This window comes from Dasypus novemcinctus, chromosome 7 (assembly GCF_030445035.2).
Source record: "Dasypus novemcinctus isolate mDasNov1 chromosome 7, mDasNov1.1.hap2, whole genome shotgun sequence".
NCBI lineage: Eukaryota > Metazoa > Chordata > Mammalia > Cingulata > Dasypodidae > Dasypus > Dasypus novemcinctus.
Window position 1 is genome coordinate 36625764 of NC_080679.1, and position 23924 is coordinate 36649687.

General features: G+C 39.9%; 2 protein-coding genes and 1 non-coding gene across 4 annotated transcripts; all 3 read left to right on the forward strand.

The window, feature by feature from the left end:
* The first annotated feature begins 1176 nt into the window (after positions 1-1176).
* Positions 1177-17521, forward strand: C7H2orf80 (chromosome 7 C2orf80 homolog). 2 transcript variants are annotated; one of them, XM_004458155.3, is made up of 8 exons: positions 1177-1293; positions 3379-3460; positions 5273-5355; positions 6825-6912; positions 7694-7765; positions 12872-12959; positions 13260-13377; positions 17305-17521. In XM_004458155.3, the coding sequence occupies exons 1-8, from the start codon at positions 1253-1255 to the stop codon at positions 17342-17344; spliced, it is 612 nt and encodes a 203-aa protein (XP_004458212.1). In that variant the 5' UTR covers positions 1177-1252; the 3' UTR covers positions 17345-17521. The 2 variants fall into 2 exon arrangements, with proteins under 2 accessions (XP_004458212.1, XP_023444430.1); XM_023588662.2 differs by lacking the exon at positions 13260-13377.
* Positions 17522-18731: 1210 nt separating this feature from the next.
* On the forward strand, positions 18732-18836 carry LOC111764067 (U6 spliceosomal RNA). The gene has a single exon (XR_002796769.1). It is a non-coding gene; the product is annotated as a U6 spliceosomal RNA (small nuclear RNA).
* LOC101439260 (gamma-crystallin A) lies at positions 18829-21308 on the forward strand. The gene is made up of 4 exons (XM_058299663.1): positions 18829-18941; positions 19607-19689; positions 19736-20054; positions 20971-21308. The coding sequence occupies exons 1-4, from the start codon at positions 18829-18831 to the stop codon at positions 21242-21244; spliced, it is 789 nt and encodes a 262-aa protein (XP_058155646.1). The 3' UTR covers positions 21245-21308.
* Positions 21309-23924: the final 2616 nt, after the last annotated feature.

Below are 23924 nucleotides of genomic sequence, written 5' to 3' on the forward strand. Positions count from 1 at the left end.
GAGTGGACACCAATCCTGGCACCTCGCTACCCTGGGCCCAGGGCTTTCCCTTCTCTAGGCCATGCTGCCCCCTCTCTGACTTGCAGCATCCTCTCCTAATTGACTTTCCTGTGGGGAGCAATAGAACTCTTTCTACCCATTTCCTGTGGAATGCTCCTATTTTCTTTCCCCCTTTCATCTTATCCACATCTTACACATTCCTGAAAGACTCAGCGGATGTAGCAGGAAAAATGATCCAAAATAATCATATTGGCTTAATCTTGAATTCATTTATATCAGTGACATCCTTTTCCCTCTCTGCTTGTTATTGTTGAGCCAAATTAAATGAACCTTGAAGTCTATATGCTACAATTTTCAAAAAAATTCAGACATATTTTCCAGCCATCTTTAGAGTGGGGCTTTTAAGATCCATGCACAACTTCAAAAGAATAAAGGGTAATGTAATGAACATTCATGAGCCCATCGTCCAGAGGCAACAAATGCTAACACTTGTCTCATATGTGTTTTAGGTCTTTATTTTTTTTTAAGAAATAAAATATTACAGATATAGTTGATCTGCCATTTATCCATTTTATACCTCTCCCTGGCACTCCATTCAATAGTGATGATTTTATCAACTCCTTTTTGTGTTCTGACCTGAACCCCATTGTTTGGCTCATTGTCAAGGGGGTGAGGTATTGTAGAATATGGCCTCCATATGCCATGACTGACTGTTTTTTCAAGGACTTCCTGACAATAGGAGGTTATAGAAAAGTTCTATAGAAAGCTCCATTCTGAGGCAATGGATCAGAATGGACCCACTGGGAGTCGCTACATGGAATACACACAGAAGAATGCAATCAAGTTCAAATCATAGGCCATCCATGTTGGATGGTTCTGCCCTAATCTCACCAATTATTCCATGAGCTATTGCTGTCTTGCCCGCTAGTTTGTTGCATCAATAAGTAAATGAGAAGTGTTGGAACAACTTGAAAGGAATAATAGGTATCAGAAAATGTAGGGTACAGTGTATTAGCTTCCAGGCAGCTTTCTGACCTGGAACTTGCTAGATAAGAGGGCCTGAACTTTGTGTACTCTCGGATCCCTTCCAGAGCCTAAGACTCCATGACTGGTATTTGGAGTGATAACATCCTAACTGGAATTCTCTCTGATTTGCCGCTGTGGCTTCTAGGCTCAGAGAGGCTGGGTCTTCCTCAAGGATCTCAGGTGCAGTAAACTGCAGATACCTGTTCAGCTGAATAAGTCTTTAATCATGGAAAGAAGGCTCCTAAAGAAGGAAATGAAAAAGCTCCTGTAAGTATGCTTGAGAATAACTTTCATCTCTTACACTCACATTTGGTGGGTTTCATGTCACAGATAGTCTGGACATTGGCAATGGGGGGAAAATCTAAGGAAGAATTTAATCCTGCATTATAGGAGAAAGCCAGATGGTCTGGCTGCTTCTCCAGCCCGGGAGGCCTTGCATGTGTAAACCAGGATGCTGAATCTCTTGGATGTTTTTGCCAGCCTGTGCTTATCTGAAGCATCTCCCTTCTAGAGCCCACAGCCCACTAGGCCTGTGCTGGGCAGGATGCTCTAGATTTTTGGAAAATGTGCCTGAGGATTCAGCCTTTAGATTGTTCTCTTATTGTCTCTTATTGTCAGTCTTACTAACTAAACAATTCATCCCCTTTTTCTTGCCATTAGAACTTTGTTTTTTAAAACAAATACAGAAAGCATCAAGTTTGCCCATGGAAAAATTTTTTTCCCTCTTAACTTTTCTTTGGCTTGGTTCTTAATTCTTAGTCTGAAAATCATAGACCATATAAAAAAGGGGGAAAAAAAAACAATAAGAAAGGCTATCTTTCATTTCATGTATACAATATGCATAAGAACAATACAGGTTTCTTTAAAGAACTCATCACAGTCCCCATCAAATGTCCTTTCTCTGCCTGCCATGATAATTATCTTTTAATAAGTCCTATTAAAAGAAATAAAACAACATAGAGTTATTATGGCTAAGAGATTTAAAATGGAATTGGAGGTCATTCTGAAGGTTACTCTTATGCAGCTTTTTGGCAAATATGACAAACTGCCAAAGGATACAAAGCCCAAGCCACAGCGTTCCTTAAGTCCTTAAGGACATCTGGACAAACTGAGATAAAGAACTCTGTTAACTATCTACAGACAATTAGAGTATTGGGGTACTCTAATATCCATCAACCCACAAACACCTGTGCCATCTTTTTCTTTAAAAACCCTTGCCTGGAAATGCTAAGAAGGGACACAAATTTGGTGGCCACCGGAATCTGTGCTCCCAGGATTGCAATTCTAAGACCCTAAATAATTGCCTTTATTACCTGGCAGTTTAATTTGTTATTTTTAGGTTAGCAGTCCTTAAGAATTTCTGGAAAAATTCACATTTACTTGCATATGTTTGAAAACTAATATATAAAGGACACATCATAATCAGGAATGTCAACTCCTCTACATGTTTCATCCAAAGATTGGGATGTCAAAGCTGATATAAACTTATTTTTAATCTGAAGAATACATTTAGGCTACTTTAAAGAATCTTGGAACTTTAAAATAAAAATTCTGGAATTAAGAAAAAATCAATCTAGAAAAAGCTTAATGACAGAAGAAAAGCTAAAAAAAACTCACTCCTCTTCCCACCCCACCCTCACCCCCACAACCCAAGATGTCCTGGTATGGTTAATAGCCTTAAGCAAAATTGTGAGATTTGTTGAGACCAGCTGGAGATGTGAGTCCTTTTCTCCAGGAGCCAGTCCCTCTCCCCACTTTCCCAAGGTGGCTCCCATTTCCATTCTCCTCTTTGGGCCATTTCTACCCTCTCCTTAGTAAAAGTCACTGTTCAGAAAGGATCTGATAAGGACACAGTAGAGTGGAACTACTAACGTTCTTATCCATAATTCCTCCTAAGGGCACTGGCGTTCTAATGGGAGAAAAACCTTAGGGCTAAAACACATCTCTACTTATGGAATATTATGTGTACAGAATTTATCAACTTTGGACATACTACTTGAGTTTAACTTGGACACAAGGGACTCTTTAAAAAAGTGGGTCTTGATATTTTTGGTTTCCTAAAGCCTTATTTGCATGTGGGAATTTGTCATATTCCCTGCTTTCCTATAAATTTTGTTCCAACTATGTGAATTAAATTTTTAGATAAATGTGATTTAGATTATTTAGGCATTTTCAACCTGCAGTGTTACAGAATTATTATTCAAATCAAAATTAAGTATTAACTCAGATACCAGAGCAATTAGGGACTTCTGTCTTTAGGTAGAGGAGGGAGGGACGGGGACTGAAAGCTCTTTCTGCAGACTGAGCCCTATGTCATTCCCAATGGTTCAATGCTGCTCTCTTGCTTTTAAGGGTAGATTATATTGGCATCAGACTTCGGGAAAATGAATTTGACCCAAAAGGAAGAAGGCAACTCACCTTTCTAGATGATATGGTAAAGAAAGGCATGTTGATGCTAATCACATTTGTGTTATATGTGTATTAAGGGGTTAGAATGAGAAACTAATTACTCTATCTAATAAACAGGGTTGCTCTTGATCTCCCAAAAATGTCCTTTTCCTCATCTTCTCCTCCTCCTAGGATTGTCCATATGATCCTCTGAGTCTACTAAACAGAAAACAAAAAGAAAATGAGAAAGTAAAAGCCATGAGAGCTGTTTGCTATTAGAAAGAGAAAGGTTGAAAAGCAAAATAAGCACAAACTTTGATATTAATTCATGCTGTTAAATATTTTGGGAAAAAATCAGCTATCAAATATAATAACTTTTTACTATTTGCATTCGTGGGGAAAACCAAAGAACGACTAATTCTAAAATCCTTTCTGTTACTATTCATTTTGAAACTCAGATTCATGTTATAGAAGTTTACTTCACATAAATTAAGAAAAAATCATGTAAAGATCTGACTCAGAAGAAATTAGTAGACCTTAGTTTTTTTATGATGTCCCACTTATTTATCCTTGTGCTAATAAGGGAGAAAGGATCTGTCTTTCTCTCCCTCCCTCTTTCTCTCTCTCTTTTTCTCTCCTTTTCTCTCTGTCTAAAGTAAAGTAAGACTCAAGACTCACTTATTTACCAGACTATCCTGGAACTGAATAAACAGTTAAACAATGATTTTCTAAAGTACATCTGTGTGCCTATGTGTGTGTGTATTACATATATATCAGAATATTAAATAGAGTAGTGCTTCTCCAACTTTAATGAAGTCTGGTTTAGGTTGGAGAGGTCTGGGATGGGGCCTGGGAATTTGCATTTCTAATGAGCAAACTAGAGCTGCCAGTGCTGCTGGTCCATGCATTACTCTTTGGCTTAGGTTTCAAAAATTTATTACAGTCCTTTTTTTTTCATTTTCTTTTATTGGTTCACTTTTCAGTTTGGTTCATTCTATGGAAGAAATAGACTGTTTTTAGAGAATATTAGAGTTAGAACCTTAGAACACATATTTTTAAAAAATAACTTCCCTTTTTGGGGTGGGAAGGGGTAGTGAGAGGAGGAATATTTTGACTGATAAATGGTGAACATGTTTACCAAACAAGAGCCCTTAACACAACCTGGAAAAAGTGGTCACTCTGATGGGAATGAACATTCAAATTGGCCTGCTTTTTACTGTCGTTGAGAGTCTTAGCAAGTCACTTAAATAGGTCTACTGCCAGTCTTTGATGATACAGGTCCTCCACCTGGGCTGTCCTTTCCCACCTGTAGGAGCTCTCCTCATCCTTCAAGGTTCAGCTCCAATACTGTCTTCTCTCTGAAGCCTCCCTGGATTCTCCTGAATTTCCCAGATAAACTAATGGCCCATTCCTTAAGATCCCACGACCTTCCCCTGTATCCCGGGAAGAGTATTTCTTACATTCTACTCAGACGCTATTCTCCATGGCTCTCTTCTCCCATCCCTCCACTTTTTCTATTTTAAAAATTAAGGAAACAGCATCGATCACCCACCCAATGATATATGAATTGTTGGCAATATCCTGAGTCCCATTTTGGAATTCTTTCCACTAATATCTCCTTTCTTTTCCTGACCATGCAAATCAAATAATGGCTCTATTGGGAGATAAATTTAATTCCTGAGGATCTCAAACTGTTTCTGGTTGAGCATCAGTTATTGGATATCACCAATGAGCCTTACCATTTGGGGCATGACGGCATTGTAGAATAGAGGTAACAGTGTCACTGTCATGGGGTGCAGGGAGTCCCTTGGCCAATGTCTAAGCACCTTCCTTTGCTATCTGTGCTCCCTGCCCTCAGGCACACTATGACTTGGCCATCACTGTTGCTTTGCAATGGCTGGATCACTCAGAAGACTTAACTTGGCTGGAGGGGCAAGCACTGTAAGTTGAAATAGTTTATCATTTTTTGTGTGTGTCTTTTTAAAAAAATAGGTTACTAGGATTAGTAGTAGAGTTAAGACTCTCCTATCTAGCTTCTTCCACTGTGAGCCTCTATGATTTGAAAACACTGCAGAGTGAGTGTCCTTGTTTTTCCAACTATTAATAGAAACCTAAAGGAACCACACAGTTGCCAACATGGGGAAAGTCTTATGCATGTTTATGTATGTTATATCTCTACTAATTGATTTCTGTCAACTTAAAAAAATTTTTTTTAAGGAAGTACTAGGGATTGAACCTGGGACCTCATACATGCGAAGCAGGCTCTCAACCATTGAGTTATACCTGTTCTGCTCTGTCAACTTTTAATATTTAACTTTCTTGCCTAGAATGTCCTGCCTTAGAAATACGATTGTGCTTTATTGCATACATGCCATGATTTTTCAAATGGTCAGCTCAGTAAGTAATAGCTGCAATCTTTTCCTAAGGACTATCAAGCATAATGCCTTAACTATTTAAGCAGATATGTGCCTGAGCTGAGTTGGTTGAATCATAGAATAATTGCCGTTCCTGAACTATGGCATTTTTCCCCATGTGTGGTGTACAAGTAGACTTATTCAATTGGTAGTATTATGGAATAAATGAATCCAGGATCAAATAACTTATTCCAAAGGCCAGTTATTTTTTTCTCTTCCATGGCCTTGGGCCATACACCTCGTACTGGATGTCTATGTCAGTTAGGGATTAGTTGTAATGATCAGAAAGTCCAATTTAAATGAATTAAGCAAAACAAGCAAATAAAACAAACTGGGGGGAGTGTATTGCCTCCTTACTAGAAAAGTCGTAGGCAGGTCTGCGTTCAGCATGGCCTCATTAAAAACTCAGATGGTGTCATCAGGATCTACCTCTTGACTATTTCCTCTGGTTTGGTATTGATCTCAGCTTCAACTCACTTCATCATAAGGTTTGATCCAGGGGAGAATGGATTAAAATTCCCAGAATTGAGCATCAACGACTCTGTCCTGACTTGGCTGGGAGGAGGGGGTGGGGGATGTTTAGTCTAAAGTGTATTATCCATCCTTGGAACCTAGGGATGCTTCTGGCTTCTCAAGAAGCAAATAGACTTACAGTGCAGTAAGGCTGCCCTCCTTGCCCCAAACAAATTGCCACAAGAAGAGGAAAGGACACTGGTTGGCAAAACTGTAAATATCCTCCACAATGGTCAGTCTGCCAATGTTTGGTAGCTGCAGAAACATGGATAGATTAGGACAAATTTATCAATCCTATTGAGAGATTTAAAATTCAAAGTATGTATTTTACTGGTGGTGGGTCAGACACACCAACTTTGGAAATAAGAGGCTGGCATATAGTCATTGGAGATTACTTAAAGATTATTGTCACAGCCTCATCAGAAGTCAGAGAAAAGAACAAAAATAAATTCTCTACTCTTATTTATTCATATACCCCCTTAGGAAAATGCCATTTGGTGGCAGATCCAAATATCCAAACCGTAAAGAACGAGAAGCAATGATTTTATCATCTTATGCTGGAATCTTAATGGTAAGGAAAAGAACATTATTTGTATATACAGATATTTTATGTCTACTGTACACATTTTGATATTAATGCTTATTTATGCATTATCAACCAATGTTTCTGAATGCTTAGGATTTTCTAATATTAAATGTTTCATTTATAAAAATATAATAAAAGAACTTGACTCTATATTGTATTGTGAAAACATTAATATAGGAGATAAAAAGCAGAATGAAAGACATAAAAATAATTGGTATCTGGATACACTGATTTATCCAATTATTCATAACTTATTTATTTACTGTCCACACTATGTAGGCACTATAATAAGTTTATTGAAGGTAAAATAGCTTTGGTGTTTTTTTTTATATGCATTCTTCAATTTATTGAAACTGAAATAAATAGAATTTTAAAGTGACATTGCAAGTACTAGTTTTTACCTTTTTAATTTAAGCAATAAATTGTTAATAGTTTGTGACTTCCTAGCGTAGTGGGTAGTGTTACTAGAAAGGGCCTGAATTTTAGGGACACTTTAGTCCAGATTCAGTGTTGGTTCACAAGCCACACAATGTTTGATCCAGGGGAGAATGGAATTTTCCAGTAAATATTCTTCCACATGTTGTGGACTTTTCCTTTGGATTTTAGCATCTCCATATAACAACTTCAGTATACTATTGATAGAATTAGCTATTGTGGCTACAACCGAAGGAATAACTTTCAAATGCTGATTTAAAAGCTAAGCTATGTTTTTTAATAAAGTAAAACCATGATATACTTATACATTGTTGTTGTCGTTGTTTAACAGAACAGTATCCCAATTGAAGAGGTCTTTAAAATTTATGGAGCTGATTCTTCTGCCAATTCTGGTACTACCAAGGTAGGGTGATCTGAACTGTTAACTGAGGGGATTTTTACATATTTTAAAATTTTTTAAATAGATTTATAATGTAATTTCATGCATCCATTAGGAAATCAGAGAGTTTTATATCAAAATGTATAAAACAGATGTAGCCAGACCTTACTTGGAGATCTGTCATAAAAGGAGGACCATAATAGTAAATTAACGTATGTTAAGAACATCTGGTTAGGGGCAGCAAATAAAGCACAAGTCTTGGAGTCTAGAGTCTACTCTGTTTTTTACTTAGCATAATTACTCACTTATACTTTTTTGCAGTGTAGATCTGGTAAGTCCACCCTTTCCTCTTGTATTATATCCCATATCACCTAGAACTAGGACAAGGTTTAACAAGGTTTGTTCTCATGATCAATTATTAGTTTACTGCTGCCCATTTCTCTTTCCCATGAGAGTACTTCGAAATCACTAACAGTAGAAAAAACATTGATCTGGTTGCCCAGAGATCTGGGCTTGAGTTCTGACTCTACCACAGTGGAGCTCCAGACAGGTGATTTCCCTCTCTGGGCCTCCATATACTTATCTAAAAAAAAACTTCAGTGAGTGTTGTGAATGACCTTTAAGGTCAGTTCAGCAATTACTGTTTCTGAATGTATGGGCATTTAGCAAACATTTAAATATAGGCCCTTTTGGGGGGTGGGTGTGCAGGCAGAGGGAGGGAGGCAGAGAGGAAGGGAGGAAAGAGGAGACCCTCATACCCAGGCTTCTTGCTTTAGTGGCTTTTGGTGCCCCCATCAGAATTTGGAAAGCGGGACAGAGCAGGCAAGGGCTGTGGCCACAGGACAGCCTGTCTTGTTTCTCCTGTTAACCGCAGCCCATCCAAGCTGTGGGGTCAGGTAAAGTCAAGAGCCCAGCAGGTCCAATGTAGAAGCCTAGTATTTACTAAGAGGTTTTGTCACTCTGAAACTACTGTCTTGTCACCTTAATCTATCTGGGACCTGGCTGAAGTCCTGAGATTCAAGTCCCTTTGATCACTGAGGAAATCAACTTCTCTCTGCCTATTCTCGTGTTGATTCACTCCATTCTTTCTTTCATTCATTTGTTCTTTTAGGATAGTTGTAGGTGCAGGAAATACAATAGTGAAAAGTCGGGTGAGATTACTTTTCTCATGAATCTTGTATGCTGTATTGGAGCTGGCACCTGCTTTGATTGAGATACAAGCCACCCCAGGCCTGATGTTCCTTGGAGATGAACAGCTGATCATTGCTTTTATTTTTATTTTTTTTGAAAGATTTATTTATTTCTCTCCCCTTCCCCCCTCCTCGTCCTAGTTGTCTGTTCTCTGTGTCCATTCGCTGCGTGTTCTTGTTTTTGTCCGCTTCTGTTGTTATCAGCGGCACGGGAATCTGTGTTTCTTTTTGTTGCGTCATCTTGACGCATCATCTTGCTCCGTCAACTCTCCATGTGTGCAGCGCAATTCCTGGGCAGGCTGCACTTTCTTTCATGCTGGACAGCTCTCCTTATGGGGTGCACTCCTTGCGCGTGGGGCTCCCCTATGCCGGGGACACCCCTATGTGGCAGGGCACTCCTTGTGCGCATCAGCACTGCGCATGGGTCAGCTCCACACAGGTCAAGGAGGCTCGGGGTTTGAACTGCAGACCTCCCATGTGGTAGGCGGACACCCTAACCACTGGGCCAAGTCCGCTTCCCTGATCATTGCTTTTAAAGAAAGTTCATCTCTGTGGACTTCGTGGATAGCCAAGCAAGCCATGCCTCTTCATTCCTCCTCATTTTTCCTGCAGCTTTCCTCCAGGCCACCCTCTTCTCTCTCCCCAAGCCCCTGACACACCCCAGAGCCCCAAGCCCTTCTTGTCAGTCACTGTCTTTTCTCCCCCTCATTCTCTGTTATCTGGGGGAGGTTTTGAGCTGGTATCAAGCACATCAGACTAGTTGGTTTCAACTCATGTGGCCGGAGTAAAAGTACAGGAAATCATTTCCTTGTGGAGTTGGCACTGTGAACCCCTCCAGTCTTGTTTGGGCTATTAATCCAGGAGATTTGCAAACATGGGTGTCTCAGTCATCCGGGGCCTACATATTATTTAGAGGTGTGCTGGCCAATTTCTACCTCTCTCTGCAATTATTCATTTATTCATTAAAAACCTTCTTTGTTTAACACCTCCTCTGTTCAGTTAACACAGTCCCTCTCCCTCAATCTGCGACCAGTAATAAACTAATAAAAATGCCTAGATCTGTACATAGACTTCCTGCAAATGTTCTTCTTTAATTGCTGCACATACCTGAATGACCTTTGATTCCTTTGGATAAAATGTCTCCCGAGGAACAGCTAAAATCCTTCCCAAGGAAAGGCTTAAAACCCCATTGAATACTAATCAGATTAGGAGGAATTTCCCGCAACTGGGATTGTCCACGTAAAACAATGTGGGTTCTGAGCGTAGGTAGGCCTCAATGGCTTTCTCCGACACTATTTGCTGCCACCTAGTGACAGAAAGGCATCAGGGCACAGTATTGTTTGACAGTTCAGTTTCTACCTCACCCTTCTGTTACTGGTAGGTAGCCTTTCCTTCTTTTTTTTTAAGTTAACTGAGGACCTTGGACCCAAAGGGGAAAAAATATCAAGTAAGTGTCTCACACAAGTGAAGGGTTATTTACAACTAACTTCTGACAAATATAAAATGTCCTACTCAATTTTAAATGGAAGAAAAAGGAGCATAAATCTTCCTTCAAGTAAAGCAAGCAATAAAAATATCCTTCAGTTCCATTTGATGGAGAAAGTAAGAAAAAGGACAGGGAGACAGAAAGAATAAAAATGAGTGTTACCAGCGGATGGGGTGGGGATAGGGTCTGGGATGTTAAGGCTTAAAAGGCATAGGTTCCTATTTGGAACGACGGAAATGTTCCAAATGGATGGTAATGGATGGTGGAGATGGTAGCACAATATTGTGAACATAATTAACAGCACTGAAATACATATTTGCATATGTTGAAAAGGGGGAAATGTTAAGTTGTATATGTGGCACCAGAATAAAATTTTTTTAAAAATCCATGGAATTATACTACACAAATCATGAACCCTAAGTTAAACCATGGACTATGGTTAACAGTACAATTATAAAAATGTACCTCATCGATTGTAACAAATGTTCCATACCAATGCAAGGAGTTCATAATAGAGTGGTGTATGGGAATACTATATTCTATGCATGGTTGCTCTGTAAACCCACAACTTCTCTAATAAAGAAAAAAAAAAGAGAGGAAAAAGACAAGTGAAGGAAAAGAGAGAACACTAGAGCCTCTATTTCCTTCTCTGCCCTGGAGACCATATCCCAATGTCTGACCTGCCATCATGGCTTACTAAGTGACCGCCAAAGTTTAGAGCATGCACTACAGAGGCAAAGTTTAGAGCATGTGCTATAGAGGCATCATGTCCCAGCTTGCTCCCTCGCTAGCTGAGTGGCCTTGGATAAGTTATTTAACTTCTTAGTCCCGGTATCTTTATTGTAAATAGGCATAATAAAACTAAGCGGCAGCATTGGTTTGTTCTGAGGATTAAATGAGGCCAGGCACTTGAATGTGCTCAATGTGGGCACAGGAAGTGCCTCCAGTATTAGTCAATGTTTTTATTTCCATATCCACCACCACTCAGGCTGTTCCGGCTCTTTCCTTCCTATCAACAATCGACAATTCAATAGCGGTCTGGCAGTTCAGCAACAGGTCTATCCTCCACCCTCTTGCACCTCCACAGCTCTGGCCCACCAGGACTTACTCCAATAATCTGCTGCATGTCTTCTCTTCTTGGAGGATCCCTCAAACCCAATTGTGCAGAGATGAACAAGTATTTTAACAAATAATTTTAAACAAAAGTTCAATATTAACAGATTTTAATGACGTGTGACTTATGTCCAAATAATATTATGTGTTTAAAGAATAAAGACCAGGCAAACAAATAAATCCATCAAGTATATAGAATGGAAGACTATCAACAGTTTTGAAGCTTTTTGGGACCTCTCCAGGCCCATACCTCCCTTCCACCCCAGTTTACCACTATCTTAAATTATATGTTGATCAGTCTCTTTTATTTCTTTACGGTTTTACCAGTACTCATCTCTGATCAATATATTGTTTAGTTTTGAGTGTTTGGTATAATAGCAAATGTGTTATCTATGGCTTTCTTTTTTCACTCAACATTATGTTCCTGAAATTCAGCCACGCTATCACACGTAGAAATTCAGCCATGACATACTGGACCTCGAGAGTGAGAAAGGGCTGGCTTCCTTGCTGTGTCTGGAAAGCACAAGCTTATTCCAAGAAGGCTTGGCTTTTCTTGCAGTGCTCATTTTCTTTGCCCGCAGCACTTCTCCCAACTCTTCCTGTTGCTGGCGTCTGCTCATCCTGTAAAGTAGTGGCTGCCAGTAATTCCCTGGCACATCTCGTCTCCTTATTGGATTCCTTTATTACAGTGTGCAATTACCCTGGTTGTCTAATGGTTCGTTTTCATTCCTCGCTCCCATCACTAGAATATCTGCCCCAGTCGGGCGGGTATCTTGTCTCTCTTATCAACTCCAGCTCCTGAAGCAAGGTCTACCCCATGGTAAATGTCCAACAAACATGTGTGGAAGGAACAAATGCAGGGCAGTCTTAGCCTTGAAGGAGTTTCCTGTGTAGTGCAAGGGACAGACAGGTTATAACAAATTATAATACACTAGGATAGTATGCTTTGAGGCCACAGATAAGTGAGTAAATAACTCTGGTTTGGGGTAGGGAGGGCACCAGCATTGGAGATGGGGGCGTGGGGCACATGGAGACAAGTTTTTCAGAAAAGGTGATATCTGAGCTGCATCTGGAAGGCCTGCAGGTAGAAAAGGAAGAAATGGCTATTCCAGGAAAAGGGGAAGTATGTGAAGAGTGTCAGTGTGTGAAAGGGCAGTTCTAGGCAAAGGGAGAACTATGAGCCCCAGAGAGTGTGCGCAAGGCCATACCACACAAAATGTGAGCACTTGTACTGACGTCTGAGGACTGTAGGCTGATCTAACAGGCCAAGTACTATAGCTAGCAGGTGTTAACAATGTAAAGTGGGTGCAGCTTTTAAAAGGAGGACTGTTTTCCTTTCAGGTTTCCCAAGTTCCAGCTTTCCGCCTGTCCTTGCATCCTTTTGCCATGTTAACAGCACCCAAAGCAGCAGAATATGCCCGCAAACAAAGTAAGCCTGTTTACTTCCACCTGCTTAAAGGAATGTAAGATTAGGAGGTGGGCTCACAAGACAAGGATAAAAGTTTTATGGTAATAAGATGTCTCTGTCTAGCTGCATTAAAAAGAACCAGGGGCTTTTTTGACTTGACTTCCGCCACCCCTCCCCATTTACCGAAATCAGAGAAATCTTATTTCTCAGACACTTTGGTTATGGAAGCAAAGCACTCCAGAAGGGAAGGATTTAAAATTGTGGCTGGACACATTTTTAAAAAGTTTTATGTACAGATATGGTCACTACATGTGTCTTTAGGTTTCCAGTTAAGAAGGGGAGCAACGAATAAAAATACCACCAGCAGCTCTGCAGGGGAAGCAAATGCCAAGGAATGGAAATCATCAAAAAGTCTGCCTCTGGACACACATAGAGCAAAGTAGGTCTGAAAACACAAATTGGGCCAAATCGATCCCAGGCATTTTGGAAGTACTTATACTGTGGTTAAAAGTCTAGCCTTCAGAGTCAGATGCTCTGGATTTAAGTCTAGAGCACTTGCCAGCTGTGTGACTTCAGGCAAGCTATTTAATCCCTCTGTGCCATCATTTCCTCCTCCACAAAAAGGAAAGTATCAGGGCACTTACTTCTTAAGGGTGTTGGGATGATTAACTTGAAATTATGCATATTAAAAGGTTATAATAGTGCCTAGTTCTAAGTAAATATTAACCATTATTATCTTCTTAGCATTTGAGAAATACTTCACGAGTCAATTGACTGTTATTGTGTTCATTCAATTAAGTGTAGTGAGGAGAAGATTTATGTTAATATCTATGTCCCAAATGTTCTTATTCTTGGTTCCTCTCGCACTAATGAGAATGTTACCTTTGTCTGATTGGCTACCCCTGCTCCTTCCCTGTCGATGTGATTCCTGGGATTTTTATGTTGCAGAATTCAGTGACTGGTCAGAGATGGGTGGGGCTGGAGAGAAAGAAAGGGGAAAAGGATACTTGGGCTCTCTATTATAATAATAATGTGCAAAGTGAAAATGAAATTTAAAAAGAAGTTAGAGAGACCAAGTCGGTCAACAAAATAGAAAGCTGAAAGGGAGAGAATCAAAAAAGTAGTACAGGCCGGGTGTCTGGGTTATTTTAGGGGATTTGAGTGAAAGGCTTTGGGTCAGCTGGGGGATTGTAAGAGAAGAAGCAGTGAAGGCAATGTTGAAGACTAATGAAGAGCACTAGGAATTGGGCTTGTTTCAAGAAGTATAAGTAAAAGTTGAAATTTTTTAAAATACATTTTTATGTGAATTTTTAAAATCTCTGAATAGATCAGAGCACATGGGGTTCAGGATTTATTCAGATTTCAGAGGCCAAGTATTGACTGATGAGAAACATAACCTCATCATAGCAAATGCTTTTGGAACTGCCAAAATTCAATTACAAAAAAAAGAGATTTATTTATTTAATTTTTTCTCTCCCCTCCCTCCCCCCCCACCCCTGTTGTCTGTTCTCTGTGTCTATTTGCTGCATTTTCTTTGTCCGCTTCTGTTGTTGTCAGCGGCACGGGAATCTGTGTTTCTTTTTGTTGCGTCATCTTGCTGTGTCAGCTCTCCGTGTGTGCAGCACCATTCCTGGGCAGGCTGCACTTTGTTTCGCGCTGGGCGGCTCTCCTTCAGGGCGCACTCCTTGTACGGGGGGCTCCCCTACACGGGGGACACCCCTGCGTGGCAGGGCACTCCTTGCGCGCATCAGCACTGCTCATGGGCCAGCTCCACACGGGTCAAGGAGGCCCAGGGTTTGAACCGTGGACCTCCCATGTGGTAGACAGATGCCCTAACCACTGGGCCAAGTCCGACGCCCCAAAATTCAATTTTAATAAATATTATTCTAATAATAGAACAGTCACACTATATTCACCATGTTGTTTTCTTTTAAAGATATTTGCTAGGTATTTTCTAGAAGCCTTTGTTTCTGAAGAACTTCTTGAAGTAAGATGAGATTATGTTTTTAAATATAAGTTTGAGGACAGCAGACTTTGAAAAGCTAAACAACAAACAATCAAAACAACAGTAACAACAACTCCAGAACACACACACACACACATATACACTACACACACACACACACAGAGGTAATCTGGACCATAAACTTAGAAAAAATAAATCAGAGATTCCGAGGACTCCCCCCCCCCCAGGCACTTCTATGGCTCTATGTGCTGAAAACCTTGCTCTACAGCTCACTCGCTGGTATGTTATTTTGAAAAATACTTTCATTCCAAGTAAGTTTTCTGTTCCCACAACCGTTTAAGATTATTGTCTTCTTGATGGGGGCAGATCTTTTATTTCTTTATTATTTCTCACATCTATAAAAAGTGATTTGCAGGCCGCGGTTATTCAGTAACTATTGTTCACTAGTGAATTTTCAGTAAGTGAAGAGTCCTTAGGTGGCTGCTTTCAAACCTCTGGCTCTATTAAGATTGACCAATGTCAAGGAACCAGCCATTTCTATAGGCCCATTGATGCTCGGAAGCCCAGGAATGTCCGAAGAACAAATGCCCCCTTTGCTGTAGGGCAGAGTCCTGAGATGAGGCCCTTCCATAAAGGCCCTTTCTTGTTAATCAAATAGCAGAAAGCACATTTGTGTTTTTCCTTGCACACTTTGTTATTTGTATACTTTAGGCATCTTTCCCAACTCTTGGGTAATGTGTTTTTTTAATTAGACTTTTAAAATTCTAATAGTAATACATGTTCATAGTAAAAATTTCAATAATATAGAAGGTATAAAGTGAAAAGAGAAAGAATCCTCTTTTCTCTACTCCTCTTTTTCCATGCCTCAGAAGTAACCATTGTTACTATTTCCTGTGATATCTTTCAAATATTTGCTAGACTTATCTAAGTATCCACACACCCATATCTCAATTATTTGTTAGAATTCCTTTTCTAGTAACAAAACAAATATTTTCTTAAATGTGTGACAAATGTGCCTTCATGATTTGTTGTTTGAAGTTTTTCACTTTAGGTGTTAAGACTTCTTAGTCTTTTCCTTTTTGGATTTTTGATGTTGTCTCATGTCTTAAGTTTTTTAAGTTGAGAAACAATTTTTTTAAACCTCACGGGAAAATATGCTCTTTTCAGAATTTTCTAATTATTTCTAGCCACTGAATTTCTTCATAAAATAAGCAAAAGGGGGGAATTTGAGGGGGAAAAATCCAGGTAGTCCGGAAAACAGTTTTGAAGAGTTCCCCTTTATTGTGTTTGTTACAGTAGCTTACTTATTAGTCAGAATGGGTATGACAACATCATTTCCTAGAAAAGTGTCAGCATTGGACTCAGGACTAGGAAAGGAAGATGGATGGATGGATCCATAGCAAAGAGCTAGAAGACCAGCATACCACAGTGACTAACGTGTGGCCTCTGGGGCCAGACAGCCTGGATTTGGACTCAGATGAGTTACTTCATCTCTCTATGCTTCAGTTTCTCATCTATAAAAAGAGGATTATAATAGTACCTACTTCATAGGGTTGTTAGGAGGACTAAATGAGTTAATAAACACTTAAAACGGTGCCAGGACTACAGCAAGCACTAATACAAATGCTCCCATTATTGCCAATCCTGAGGAACTCACAATATCACAGAAGAGAACAAGACATGGAGAGAGGGCAAGTTAAGTTTAATTTTAAAGCAATATGTCAGAAATTCAAAAGAATATGCTACAAACAATACACAACTGCTAAGGGGCAAAGACACAATTCACTTTGGGTGGGGTTAGTCATAAGAAGTAAAATTTTTATTTAACTTTTTATTTAGAAATAATTTCAAGCTTAGGAAAAGTTGCAAGAATAGTACAAAGAACCTTCATAAATTCTTTATCTAGATTCACCAATTGTTAACATTTTGATTCATTATTTATCACTCCCCCTGCCCTGTACATACAATTTTTCCTGAGCCATCTGGAGTTGTATACATTGTTTTGTGTATTACATAAGAACAAAGTCATTCTCTTAAATAGCTACAGTACAGTTATCAACTTCAGAAACTCTAACAGTGATACTTTTATCTAATCTATTGCCCATATGCCAATCCTGTCAAGTGACCCAATAATGTTCATTTTTAGCATTTATTTTCCTTCTGTACAGGATCTATTGTGAAATCATGTACTGTATTTAGTTGAGACGTGTAACTCAATTTCCAAATTTATTAAAATAGTTCCATGGAAAGTCTCTTAAACCTACATTTATTTTAATCCATGTTTGTCGGTAAGTTAATATCTCATATTTATCTTTAACTCCCTATAGAAAGAAAGCTAATGTCTGTGTCCTGTGTTAAATTGATGTGCTTGATACCAAAATCATCTTTTCTTTTCTGCAGGTCACATAGAAACTTGGAATTGTACCATGGGACTTCATAATAAAGTCTCTGGGAGGAGAGAAGAAGCATCATCTTAAAATTGCAATTCTTGCCAGCACATATTCCTTTACGTTAGCTTTTGAGGCAAACCACATAAAGTGTTATGTTAGATGTTGAGACTTCTTCTCTTAGAGACATACCACATCACTACATTTTGGTAATAAATCTGTTTATCTTATGTTCTTTCTACGTTCTAAGACTGTTGTGGAATAGAGAGAGTACATAGTATTTTTATGTCAGAACAGCCTGGTTTTGTAGCATATTTTAAAAGGTTTAGCACTGAATATTACAGATTGGTGGAGCAAGAGGCAGTTTTCCCAATTTCAGTGCAAAAATAAAAGTTATTTAATGCATTTACTAATGTTTTCATGTAGAAATATTTAAAAATCATTTCAATAAAGCATTAAAAGAAAAGTGGATGCAGGCTTTCTTTCAGTAGTATATCATGACCACTAGGAAAAGAAAATGTTTTCATCTTGTAGTTCCTTTACAAAATGTTGATTAGGCACATGGCTAACCTTGTAAATATGTGCAGCAATAAACTGGTCAAATGAATGTGAGTATGGATTATAACCTTATTAATATTTTGGTGTGTCATCTCCTTTCTGCAGGACGGTATGGTGCAAAAAGATGTGTGGTTTGTTGGCTCATGCTGAAAACGGTGGTGTATTCCCACGTGTGGTTGTGGCTGTGGAGATCAATGCAGCTTTCTCCAAACTGTACTGAGAGTTACCAGTCAACAGGCAGCAATAGGATGGAGACAGAGGACAGTACTAGAGACCCCTGATCCCTGAAAACCCGGCCAGCTGTCTAGCTTCATAGGACTCTGCCCAGATTATTTAGGTCTGCTAATTAGGAGGGAGCAATTTTTTCTTTGTGGCTATTGCTGTCTATCCCCTTAGCAGCTGCACATTTGTTTTACACGCTGCCTGAGGATCTTCACAAATGGCATTGTGATAGTATTGATAACTGTGGCTGGATATCCTTTTAGAGCCCCTCCCTGGGTTGAAGCAGGAAGGTGTTTGATCCCACCTTTCTACAACTCCAGGGTCGTCCACCCTCTACCACTGCATTATCTGTGGAATGCTTCTAAATCGATAGGTCGGCAGCACTGGACAAGGTTCTTGGGGCAGTCATCTGGATCCTATGAAATGGACATTTCTAGGAGGGCAAACACAGACCAATTATGACACTAGTTTTAAAAACAAAAAGCAGTACTAGAAGACCGGGGAGGTGGGAAGGATCCTGTGTATTTTTCAGTTCGTTGAGTGCTGCACAGTGCTGCAGCTCAAGGAGAAGCATTTAATCTCAAAACAACCTATACCCATTTCCAAAATTTGCTGCACCTTACCAGTAATTCAAAGTTATACATTTAAAACTTACTTTTAGCTCACTTTGGCAGCACATGTACTAAAATTGGAACGATACAGAGAAGATTAGCATGGCTTCTGCGCAAGGGTGACACACAAATTAATGAAGCGCTCCATGTTTTTCAAAGCACAGCAAAACGACATAGAACAAAAGGTTGAAACATTATCTGGTGTGAATAAGAAGCTCACTGGCAAGAATGTTAACCTTGAATTTCCAGAGTTTCAGCTGTAAGCCAAAATGACTAAATAATCATTCTCAAAATAAATACATAAATATAAAAAGTACCTTTATTTTTTCCATCTCGTGAAAGCAAGCTACAATTATAATAAAAAGTTAATGAACTAGAAAGCAGCAAAAAGAAGAAATAACAATAAATATGGGCCTATAATTTTGCCATTGATTAATAATCACTCAACATTTTGGTATATACTCTTCAAAACCATTTTTTCCTAACTACACGTACAAAATATTTTTGAAAACCGTTATGTTGATGAAGTAATTGTGGAAATATAATTACCTTTCTCAATCAGAATTTTTTTGTTAGCCCCTTAGCATGTCAAGGCCTTCTGTAACTCATATAATTCTCATCAGTCCCCCCAGTTGGAACCGCCAACCTCCATCTCAGCAGTTTCGATAGGCAAGCATCACAAAATGCTGGCCATGTAATGTATTTCTAGAGAGCTGTATATGATGACGAGGTCATAATGGCTCCGCTGACTTTAGTACCTTTCATAGAGCTAGTGAGGACAACTAGAAAATGCCAGAGAGAATGGAAGTCCCCTGCCCCACGATCCCGCAATTGAAAAAAAAAAAAAGAGAGAGAGAGAGAGAACATAGAATCCCCCTGATGCACTACCGCCAGGCCCCTTTTGTGTTGTTCTTGCCAACACAGCAGCCATCCTGCTATATATACCGCTGCCTCTCTTGTCCCCATCACACCGGACACTGACCATCGCTGTCAAAAGCATGGGGAAGGTGAGCCGTCCAGGTGCCATACCATGTCTGCTGAGTAGCTCCTAAGTGTGGGGCTGTTTCTTCCCACTGACTGCCTGCCGTCACCTTGTTTTCTTGCAGATCACCTTCTACGAGGAGCGAGGCTTCCAGGGCCGCTGCTACGAGTGCAGCAGCGACAGCCCCAACCTGCAGCCCTACGTGAGCCGCTGCAACTCGGTGCGCGTGGACAGCGGCTGCTGGATGCTCTACGAGCGCGCCAACTACCAGGGCCACCAGGACTTCCTGCGCCGCGGCGAGTACCCCGACTACCAGCAGTGGATGGGCCTCAGCGACTCCATCCGCTCCTGCCGCACAATTCCTTACGTGAGTCTTGCTACAACACACCTGTCAAATCATCAGTGATCACTGTTCATAAATTCCTATTGGTAAAAGGCAATTTGGTGAGCAGATATCGTTCAAGCTGTTGAGCGCCTGTTTCCTGCATATAAAGTTCCGTGTTCAATCCCTGGCTCCAGTACCTAAAAAACTAAAAAGGGAACAATTTGGCAATTTGTTCCAACTCAGGACTAGTGTTCACAGTAAGGATAGCATTGCCAGACCCTCAAACATTACCTTAGGATTTATATGTTGTTTTAGGGCACCAGAAATCAAAACATAGCCTTTAAAATTAAATTTGCAAGCACCAAGAAGATCTCTAATTTCTTCTGTCTAGGTGACTTAAAAATTCACTCTATATGACATACTCATCTAGAACCTAAAGCAAAGTTTCGGCTTGTAAATGGCTTCTTATTTTCCAAAGTCACTGAAATAGTTCATTACAAGGGTCAGCCAGTTAGGATTTCCATGGGACCTAGTCCCTACCAAAGCGCCACTTAATGTTTAATAATGGGGAACATGTCCTTTTGCCTTCTGATGGTACCAGCTTAGGTAGTGTGGAAGGAGATTCAAGAATTGGTAGGACACAGTTATATATATTCATAATAGAAATGAGAGCTACATCCTTTCTGCAGACTCAATATTGTTGTGACAGATGGTTTCTTACAAAGGGAATCCTTTTATTCGTTGTATTTCAATGTTTGTTTCTTCTACAAGATCTCCAGTTCCTTGGTCAGGTCAGCTGTATTTTAACACTCTTCCTAATCTGTTAGCCCTAAAATGTAGAGGAGTGGGTACAGCAGGAAACACATAGTACAGGATGGTTCAAAACCCATGCTTCATGAAGATGCAGGCAGATTGCATCACTTTTGTTGACATCAGAGATGCACACAAATTATTTTTCTTCTTTTGTTCATTGTTACAAAGGACCAGCTCTCACAGGGTAAGGCTCTACGAGAGAGATGACTACCAAGGTCTTATATCTGAGCTCACTGAGGACTGCTCCTGCATCCATGACCACTTCCGCCTCAATGAGATTCACTCCCTCCACATGCTAGACGGCTACTGGATCCTCTACGAGATGCCCAACTACCATGGACGCCAGTACCTGCTGAGACCGGGGGACTACAGGCAGTACCACAACTGGGGGGCCACGGATGCCAAAGTTGGCTCTCTGAAACGGGTCATTGATTTGTACTAAGCTGTGGTTTTCTTGTTATGACCTACATAGATATGAAATAAATACACAAGTTATGTTCCTGGAACTTCCTCTTGCCTATCTTTTAAAAATAACTAAATTTTAATAAATAATCCCAGGCAACTCACCTGATCCCGAAAGGTATTTTGAATGTCTACTTACATCCTGTTGGCCAGGCAAGAGTATTTTGGGAGTAATTCACTCATGTCATGGGAAGGAGGGAGAAGCCTTGCCTATGATCTCCATGACCCACAGGCTGAAGGAGAGAGGAAAGGCAAACATAATGAAAAAAATCTATTAGGTCCCATATGTATTTGTCAGCCAAGGGTTGCTGATGCAAAATACCAGAAATCTGTTGGCTTTTATAAAAGGTATTTATTTGAAATAGGAGCTTAGCATTACCAGGCCATAAAGCATAAGTTACTTCCCTCACCAAAGTCTATTTCCATGTGTTGGAGCAAGATGACAGGCAACATCTGCCAAGAGTTCAGACTTCCTGGGTTGCTCTCTTCCTGGGGCTCTGTTTCTCTCCCGGCTCAGCTGCTATTTTCTCCACAAGGTCATCTGTAGACCATGAGGCACTCTAGGCTTTGCCTCTCTCCACAAGGCAGCTGTAGACTATCAGGCAATTGGCTCTGTCTCTCTCTCTAGGGCTTGATTCTCTCTGGGCTCAGCTGTTCTGCTCCTCTGTGTGCTTACTTACCTGGCTTCAGCTCAAAACTCCAACTAATTCCTCTGCTCTGCCACAGAGTTTTATCTGTGAGTCCCCGCCTACCCAACAGCTTTCTGATGTAATCCAATCAAAGCCCTAATTGTAATTTAATCACATCCAGTTATAGACCAGTTTACAAACATAATCTGATACTTATTTTGGAATTCATAAACCATATCAAACTGCTATACCATAAAAAGGAAAAACATATATGACTAATTGTAGCAGGGATATCAAAGACAAGGGAGTGCTGGAGGGATTTGGGTCTCTGAAGTCTCAGATAAGATTAGTCAAGAAAAGCTGCAGAAAGTGTTAAGCTGAATTTCAAAAGTGGAGAACTGTCTTTAAAGCCTGCTTGAAAAGAGATTAAGTCCTCTGGAAGGAAAAATGTTAAACTGAGAGCTCAAGGGCCTGAGTTGTTATCCAGTCTCTGCTACTTACAAGTAGAGTGACCAGCTCATCCCAGTTTGCCAGTTTGTGACCTTCTTAATTTTAGCACTGAAAGTCCTGTCTCCTGGAAAACCCCTCAGTCCTAGCAAACCAGGACAGTTGGTCACCTTACTTGTTAGCTTATCTCTTTGAGGAAATCATTTCTCATCCTCATCCTCTTCACTTCTAAATTACCTTATTAAAGACTACAAGTGATAAATTCCTACCTTACCCAGGATTAATTAAGGTGAAAAGATGGGAAAAGATTGTTAATATAGGTTGTTAACATAAATTACCACAAAAGTATAAATATAAGAAAGTACTGTAACCTCAGTGTCTCCTCAAATTTAACAGCATAATAGGGTCATCATAATTTTGGACACCAATATAAACTTTTATCCAGACTCCATATTGAAAACTCTTATGCAGAATGAAGTATTAATATTTGCAATCTGGCATACTTCTGTGCTCCCTTTCTATATAGCAGGGCTGCTAACCTGGGATTTTAATCCTTTTAAAAATCTATATAAGCCCTGCACATTCTTTTATGTAAAGAGTCTGTTAAAAGACCATATGGAATAAATCACAAATGTGAAGATACACATATAATTTAAAATATTGTGACTTTTTGATACCAAGTATGCAAAAGATTTGGGGATTTGGCCACTGGTTTAGCTAAGTCCACAGTGTGTTTGTCCTCTCATAAGGTGACTATGAAGTATGAGCACTATTTTAACAAAAAAGGAACAATCAGGTAACATGTCTCATGGAAAATAATTTTAACTTGAAGTTTTTTTTTATTTGGGTGATGTGAAAAGTTTGGAAAACAAAATTTTGACAAAGCTCAATACTCCACAAGTTTCCTTCTCTATAAAATGAGGGATATGGATTAGATGAGCTCCATGTTTCCTTCTAGTTCTGACACTTTAAGACACTATCAAGTTTAGAGGCAGATAGGCTTTGAGGTTCATGGACTTGTTTTCTGGCACGACTTTGGGCATGTTATTAATCCTCCCTAAACCTTAGTTTTCCCATGTTCTCATGAGGAATCAATAAGATACTTCCTGCAAAGAAGCTAGCATATAGAGGAGGCTCAATGAATTGTAGTCATTACTCCATGAATTTTATCTAGTTGTGCTGCATACATGGATGTGGTAAGGAAAAGGGGCCAGAATAAATTGGCTGTTGTCTAGAAAATTCCTCAAATCAAGCTAATGTGAATATCCTCAAGGTTCTTTTTTTTTTAAGATTTATTATTTACTTATTTATTCCTCCCCACACCTTGCAGCTTGCTTGCTGTCTGCTCTCTCTGTCCATTCTCTGCACATTCTTCTGTGTCTGCTTGTCTCCCTTTGTTGCATCATCTTGCTGCACCAGCTCTCCGTGGGCACAGGCCATCAGCTCTCCGCTGGCGCGGGTGAGCTTACCTTCACAAGGAGGCCCTGGATGCAAACGCAGGGCCTCCCATATAGTAGACGGGAGCCCAGTCAATTGAGCCACAGCCGCTTCCCTTCTCAAGGTCCTTTTGACAGTCACCTATTA